Raw genomic sequence first — 8,157 nt, 5'->3', positions numbered from 1 at the left:
TGGGCCAGGAGTAGGAGTAGTGGTATGGGTAGGGGTACCCTGGGCCTAGAAAGGGGAACTCGCACTAGAATTTGTTGGAATATCCAAAAACTCAAGCAAACAATAAATCTGAAATTATAACAAGCATAACAACACACCACACACCAAACAATTAACATCCAAGTATTAACAATTTGATATAAAGGAAAAAGTGATAATTTTGAGTTGCAAAATGAAATTAACCAAAAAGAAAAAAAAATGACAAACAAAAAATAGTTAGAAGCTTTTGCTGATGCTTTTAAGTTTCAATAATTTATTCATAATTTATTCTAAAATTTCAAATTAATTCATAGCCATTATATTCACATAAGTTTGTATCACAACCACTATCCCCTTACGATTCTTATTCAAGCATATTGCAAAATTTATCATCCAGAAACATAAAGAAAAAAACACTATTGTTTTCAGAAATTATTGTTCCAGTTGAACTCAAAAAACTTAAAACTTTTTGAACAAAATATATATTGTGACATTGTGTATCTTATACAGAATATTACCTATATTAACTAGCATTTGAACCATATATATTATATATGTATATATTGATAAGTTTGTGATAAATAAAAAATAAAAAAAATAAAACAGTTCAAACATGAAAAGTTTTAGTGTCCTGTAACTAAGGATGAGAATTTTAGAGCTTTGAATACAATGGATATCGAGTAGGCAATATATACAATATATATATATAAGGGTCAGGCTTTTCCTCCCGAAACACAGCCAACCCAAACAAAAACTTCCCATCTTGGTCTACTTCCATGGCGGAGCCTTTTGCATCGAATCCGCCTTCTCTGACCACCACCAGTACCTTAACAGTTTGGTTTCTCAAGGCCAAGTGGTTGCTTTATCAGTGGAGTATAGGTTAGCTCCTGAGCACTCTCTCCCCATTGCTTATGAAGATGGCTGGGCTGCCCTACAATGGGTTGCTTCACACTCCATCGACAATGGTACTGTCGAGAAAGAGCCATGGTTGGCAAATCATGGCGACTTTAAAAGGTTTTTTACCGGTGGTGACAGTGCAGGAGCAAATATAGTACATAACGTGACCATGCGGGCCGGGGTTGAGGGTTTGCATGGGGGCGTTAGGATTCTAGGAGCTTTTTTTACCCACCCTTTCTTCTTGGGTTCAAAGTCAAAAGGATCGGAGAACTCTAGCGTAGAGGACGAGAACCCATCCCCATCTTCGTTTTGGGACTACATATATCCTGGAGCACCTGGTGGTATTGATAATCCAGTGATAAATCCAGTCGTTCCAGGAGCACCAAGTTTGGCGGGACTTGGTTGCTCTCGGTTTCTCGTGTCTGTCGCTGAGAAGGATGGGCTGAGGGATGGGGGTGTTTGTTACTACAATGCGGTGAAAGAAAGTGGGTGGAAAGGAGAGGCGGAACTAGTTGAAGTGGAGGGAGAGGATCACGCCTTCCAGATTCTGCATTTTGGGTCTGCGAATTCTAAGAATTTGATCAAACGCTTGGCTTCCTCTCTCCTCAAATAAAATCATGATCTTTTGTGATGTTTTATGAGCGCTTGCTTTCTTTCTAGTCTTTTTAGGCCTTGGTTTCGCGAATGCTTGGAAGCTCGAGCTTTAGATGATGCTCGAATGAAATAAAAATAGAGAAGGCAGGCCCCGCCACGATTGTCGTTTGTAAAACAGCTTGTTGTTTGGCGCATGCGTATGTAGTTAATTAACGGCGTCCTTTTATGCACAATTAAGTATGTATTAACTTTCTTGTTGCTCCTCATGATGTATTGCTGCTCTAAGATATATAGACTTACGGGCAGATTGATAAGCTATATATATATATATATATATATATATATATTATTGTGAATATTGAGACAAGTTATAATATTATTTTACCTAAATGCTGGAGTGCTAGGTAGATTGACAGATGTCACGGAAGGATCATCCGGATTCGGGAGGGAAGGGTTAATGTTGGGGTATGTCCACAATACCGCCCTGCGACCGCTCTAAAATCATGAATATATATGTATAGGAAAATGTTAGTTTGTCCTCTCATTTTGCTCAATGACTTTGACTCCTTGTGTATAATTTTTTTTTTAATTTTTTTACTTAATAATTAAAAATGTAATTTTTAATGTAATAGTATATTTTTTTTATTTTTTAAAATATTTAAATATATTAAAAAGATATGAAAAATATGAAAAATAAAAAGAAAAGACCAAAATAGCCTAGCGGTAAAATGGAGTGATGCTACTCAGGCAGCAGAGTAGAACCGGTCCTTCATACTACTAGTTATTTTTTTTTTAATTTTTTTTCACATTTTTTAATATATTTAAATATATTTAAAAAATAAAAAAATACATCAATACACTTAAAATCACTTATTTAATCACTAAGTAAAAAAAAATTTGTTCAGTAGTATACTGTAGCGGTCACGTATGAGCGGTATAGTATCTTTTCTCATATATATATATATATATATATATATATATATATATGATGCGATATGAATATCCTTAAATATTTTAGTGTGTCTTCCAGCCTTATATTATAAATAAATTTTGGATAGATTATAGCTCCATGATTCGACAATCATGTAAGAGATCATATAGATTTACAAACAAATTAAATAAGCTCTAGTTAATTTGCAAATTGAAGGGGAGTGAAAAAAATTACGTAGCAAAAAATAAAAGCAGAGCATAGAAAGACCTAATCATGGACCAACTACATAAAGTAATAGAAATAAATTTGACTTCATACTACATGAAGTCAGGCATTCAAAAGTGGATAACGAAGTGACATAAAGCTGAATTTTTCACCAACCACTAAGAATGACTTAATAAAAAGGATCACATCGACTAAGAGAATGAATCTCTTCTGGGCTTCTTCTGGGCAACTTCTGGAGAGAGTTTCTTTAACCTCCAAATGAGATTTGTCCTCCAAACGAGCTGTTGACGTAGGCTTTGTGCCGAACTACGTAAATTTGTGTCTCACTCTCTATTTATATTTGCTACATTTATTTTCTATTAATCGTTATATATGGATGTACGTACGGATACCGTATCACCACTCCGAACTGCCACTGTGACTCCAAACGATACCTACCAAGACTCGACTCACCATCGTGGCCGGAATTGATTCTTTCTACCTTTTCGACATGTTCCTACAAAACAAGATTTAACAAGCTAGGGGTTGAGTTTTTTTTTTTTTTGAATAATAAATGAATCCAAAATAACAACAGACAATATAATATATATATTTCCAATAATGAGAAAAGCAAAATAACTCTGTGATTGACTACAATTAAGATCTGGTTTATTTTTATAATTTTTTTCATTTCATCTCATCTAATCATTACAACTTTTTTTAAATTTCGATATAAAATAAAATAAACGATTCCATTTTTTTCAAATCTTAAAATAAAAATAATATTAAAAAATATATTCTAATAATATTTTATTCAATTTTTTAATTTTAATCTCAATTTATTTTATTTTATCTACAAAAACAAATGAGATCAATTTTACTAATATTCCTTCTTCGTCTATGACTATGTCATATGACATATGCTTTGGTGAATGTGAATCATATATAAGAGAGAGAGGGAAATCATCCCCGTTTTCTCTCTCCCGTTTTTCGACCAAGCCAGCTATCACAGCATCGCCACTCAAGGGGGGGGGGGGGGGGGGTGGAGCATCGTCTCCTCCTCCTCTCCGATCGCCCAGCCGTAGTTTATAGGTTTTTTCCAGTTTTTTTGAACCTTTTCCGACGATAGTAACTAGTTGTTCCGATCTGCTGCTTGCTGGCCTTTTTCGACCACCACGCGCCTCTCCATTGGTCTCCCCAGCCGCCGATCTGTCGGACGAAGGTAGAAACCTGTCCAGATTAGTGGCGCGTATGGATCACGCGCAGCTTACAGTGAGCGTAGGTCCCATGCGCCACCACACCAGAAGGGGTTTCCAGTCGTCACGCGCGGCACCACAGTGGCCAGCGGAGTCGGATCTTTCAGACCCGCCTGCTCCTTTCTTGCTCAGTGTGGAGCGTGCACGCGCCACTGCCGTCGGTGGTGGCCTTTTGCCGATGTATTGGATCTTCTAGTTTCTATTCTCTTATGTTCCTGCTTTCCCTATCCAGCGATCAAGATGATATGGTCATGATAGTTTCTTACAGTTGGACCAGATCAACAAAATGCAGCGCAACCCTCTCGACTACGGCGTTTAGTCGTAGGTTTATAGTCTGTTTATCAGACTATGTCAAAACCGCTTTTGAGCGGCATCCCCTTATGGGACTGGGTTGTCGAGCCTTTGACTTACCCTTTTTTTTTTTTTTTGTGCTGCTTTTGTTTATTTTGAAAAGATTGTCGGGGACTCCCACCCTATTGAATCTTGTATCATTGTAACCGCTTATTTTATCTATGCTATCTTAACTTCCTAAAAAAAAAAGGGGGGGGGGAGGGGGGATCATATATGCCATGCATATAGCAGCCGATTCCAAACGAACTTGCCAGAAACACCAGTCCAGTTCAATAACGGTAAATGGGTTCGTAGTTGTGCTGAGTGGATCGAGGAAAGAATACTACCTAAAACATTAAAAAATTAAAGCGTGCTCTTGACTTTTTAGATTCCAAATTAATTATATTACCAAGATAATGCGTTGTGGCCGATCATCCAGTTTTATATATATATATATATATATATATATATATATACGTGTACCTAATCTTCGTTAATGTAGTGCGAGATCAGAGTCTCAGACTCGATCCTTATAATAATTATCGGAGGAGTTTCTGGGATTAGTTATGATGATCATGAGTGTTAAGTTCGGGGTAATACTTATGACTAGTGTTGTTAAGCACGTGACTACAAGACTACGTACGTACTGTTTATTATAAGTTTGTCACCATATAGACATACTGTATATATTTCTTTCATGACATGATGGAGTACTTCCACTTTGTTGGACTCGATCTGATCAACTTGCTTTAACTGAATTAAATGGTTTAATGTAAAGGTATTATAAACTCAGCATTTAATATTAACGTACGTGGAGTCTATCTATATATATATATATATATATATATATATTTTGGTTGAAGATTTTATATGAATAAAATTAAATATATATATATAATATGGTCTAATTAAATCATTAGTTTAATCAAATAATTGAAGAAGATTGATCAGTCTATATAATATATCTATTTCTCCAGAATTAGACCATCTTATAATATATGATCTTGTAATTAGATAGGATTTCTATTCTTGTAACTTCTTTCCACGAGTACTGTTGCAAAGGTTGTTGATAAAATAGCTTCACACTCAACCCTCAACTTGTCACTAATTTCAAGCTGTTTCGACGTAATCATTACCTTATTTCTAGGTCTCAATATGTAAAGTTGTTTGTTTTTAGGACATGGTTTGTCTATAACTATTTTACAACAATATATTTTATAACTTCTTTTGCAACCAATTAATTTAATCGTATGATCTCTTAATTAAAAATGAACTTAAATTTTACAAAACTATCATCCATGCATTTCATATAGATTTGCAAAATAGTTTAAAAAAATAATAAGTTAACCATTTTTCTAGTTTTTCTTGCGACAACAATTCATTTACAAGGTGAAAAATGGTCTAGTGTTACATGAACTCTTTTCCGATTTTATTTAAAACTGATTATACTTTTATAAAACTGAAATTTATTTTCAAAGAATTGTTGTGATTCATGTAATATTGATTAATTATCAAATAATTTAATGTAAAATACTTTTTAAAAAATTATATATATCATATCCTTGCGAAGTATTAAGAATACTTTAGGTTTCACATGAAAAAATGCTCACATAGGCAAGACATTTTGGACAAAACAGGGGCCGGAACCAAAGTCAAATATCCAATTGAGGCGACTGACAGGCAGAGACCAATGCGGCGCGCCCTTACCTACTATAAAAGAAGGCTTGCATCTCAAACAAGGCTCACCCGGTGATCTCGATCGACTACTTAATCAATATCTACTTTGAGAGAGCCATTTCTTTTACCACCCCAAAATATGGATTCCATTGACAAGGAGGTGGAAACTGAGTTTCTCCCATTCTTCCGGGTCTACAAGGACGGTTCAGTTGAGCGGCTTTTGGGCTCACCCTTTGTGCCTCCCTCTCCTGAAGACCCTGAAACAGGTGTGTCTTCAAAAGACATCACAATTTCCCAAAACCCTCCCATCTCGGCCAGGCTTTTCCGCCCGAAACACACCCAACCCAACCAAAAACTTCCCATCTTGGTCTACTTCCATGGCGGAGCCTTTTGCATCGAATCCGCCTTCTCCTCTGACCACCACCAGTACCTTAACAGTTTGGTTTCTCAAGGCCAAGTGGTTGCTGTATCAGTGGAGTATAGGTTAGCTCCTGAGCACTGTCTCCCCATTGCTTATGATGATGGCTGGGCTGCCCTACAATGGGTTGCTTCACACTCCATCGACAATGGTACTGTCGAGAAAGAGCCATGGTTGGCAAATCATGGCGACTTTAAAAGGTTTTTTACCGGTGGTGACAGTGCAGGAGCAAATATAGTACATAACGTGACCATGCGGGCCGGGGTTGAGGGTTTGCATGGGGGCGTTAGGATTCTAGGAGCTTTTTTTACCCACCCTTTCTTCTTGGGTTCAAAGCCAAAAGGATCGGAGAACTCTAGCGTAGAGGACGAGAACCCATCCCCATCTTCGTTCTGGGACTACATATATCCTGGAGCACCTGGTGGTATTGATAGTCCAGTGATAAATCCAGTCGTTCCAGGAGCACCAAGTTTGGCTGGACTTGGTTGCTCTCGGTTGCTCGTGTCTGTCGCTGAGAAGGATGGGCTGAGGGATGGGGGTGTTTGTTACTACAATGGGGTGAAAGAAAGTGGGTGGAAAGGAGAGGCGGAACTAGTTGAAGTGGAGGGAGAGGATCACGCCTTCCAGATTATGCATTTTGGGTCTGCGAATTCTAAGAATTTGATCAAACGCTTGGCTTCCTTTCTCCTCAAATAAAATCATGATCTTTTGTGATGTTTTATGAGTGCTTGTGTTCTTTCTAGTCTTTTTAGGCCTTGGTTTCGCGAATGCTTGGAAGCTCGAGCTTTAGATGAATGCTCGAATGAGATAAAAATAGAGAAGGCAGGCCCCGCCACCATTGTCATTTGTAAAACAGCTTGTTGTTTGGCGCATGCGTATGTAGTTAATTAACGGCGTCCTTTTATGCACAATTAAGTATGTATTAACTTTCTTGTTGCTCCTCATGATGTAAACTTAAAGGCATTATAATATTGTGAACGTTGGGCTAGCTGTGTAAGCAACATGGACTGCTGCTCTAAAGATATATAGACCTACGGGCAGATTGACAAGCTATATAAATATATATATATATATATATATATTAATATTGTGAATATTGGGACAAGTTATAATATTATTTTACCTAAACGTTGGAGTGTTAGGTAGATTGACAGAAGTCACGGAAGGATCATCGGGATTCGGGAGGGAAGGGTTAATGTTGGGGTATGTCCACAATACCGCCCCTGCGACCGCTCTAAAATCGTGAATATATATATATATATAGAGAGAGAGAAAAATGTCAGTTTATCCTCTCATTTTACTCAATTACTTTGACTGTTTGTGTATAAATTTTTTTAATTAATAATTAAAAATACAAATTTTAATGTACTAATATATTTTTTTAATTTTTTAAAAATATTTAAATATATTTAAAAAATATGAAAAAAATGAGAAAAAAAAAGAAAAGACCAAAATGGCCTAGCAGTAAAATGGAGTGATGCTACTCAGGTGATAGAAGAGTGGTCAGTAAAATGGAGTGGTGCTACTCAGGCAGTAGAGTAGCACCACTCCTTCGTACCGTTAGTTATTTTTGTTTCATTTTTTTCATATTTTTTTAATATATTTAAATATTTTAAAAAAATAAAAAAAATACATCAATATATTTAAAATTTTAATCACTAAGTAAAAAAAAAAAAAAAAAAATTGTTCAGCAGTATACTGTAGCGGTCATGTATGGGCGGTATAATATATATATATATATATGTATATATGATGCGATATGAATATCCTTAAATATTTTAGTGTGTCTTCCAACCTCATATTATAAATAAATTTTAGATAAATTATAGCTC

General features: G+C 36.1%; 2 protein-coding genes across 2 annotated transcripts; both read left to right on the top strand.

Moving 5' to 3' along the window:
* Positions 1-631: 631 nt before the first annotated feature.
* On the top strand, positions 632-1,690 carry LOC121246911 (2-hydroxyisoflavanone dehydratase-like). Its single transcript, XM_041145234.1, has 2 exons — positions 632-651; positions 736-1,690. Exons 1-2 carry the CDS (start codon positions 632-634, stop codon positions 1,526-1,528), a joined length of 813 nt encoding a protein of 270 aa, XP_041001168.1. The 3' UTR covers positions 1,529-1,690.
* A 4,293-nt stretch (positions 1,691-5,983) lies between these two features.
* On the top strand, positions 5,984-7,074 carry LOC121237247 (2-hydroxyisoflavanone dehydratase-like). Its single transcript, XM_041133894.1, has one exon. The coding sequence runs from the start codon at positions 6,047-6,049 to the stop codon at positions 7,019-7,021; it is 975 nt and encodes a 324-aa protein (XP_040989828.1). The 5' UTR covers positions 5,984-6,046; the 3' UTR covers positions 7,022-7,074.
* The last annotated feature ends 1,083 nt before the right edge of the window (positions 7,075-8,157 follow it).

This window comes from Juglans microcarpa x Juglans regia, chromosome 1D (genome assembly GCF_004785595.1).
Source record: "Juglans microcarpa x Juglans regia isolate MS1-56 chromosome 1D, Jm3101_v1.0, whole genome shotgun sequence".
NCBI lineage: Eukaryota > Viridiplantae > Streptophyta > Magnoliopsida > Fagales > Juglandaceae > Juglans > Juglans microcarpa x Juglans regia.
This window is presented reverse-complemented; position numbering and strand designations above follow the sequence as displayed.

What these genes read in the sequence shown, in the direction of transcription:
- LOC121246911 (XM_041145234.1), top strand. Translation starts at nt 632, where the DNA reads ATGAAAAGTTTTAGTGTCCT. An exon ending in ATGAAAAGTTTTAGTGTCCT is followed by an intron (nt 652 to 735) that starts GTAACTAAGGAT and finishes TATAAGGGTCAG; the next exon opens with GCTTTTCCTCCCGAAACACA.
- LOC121237247 (XM_041133894.1), top strand. Translation starts at nt 6,047, where the DNA reads ATGGATTCCATTGACAAGGAGGTGGAAACTGAGTTTCTCCCATTCTTC.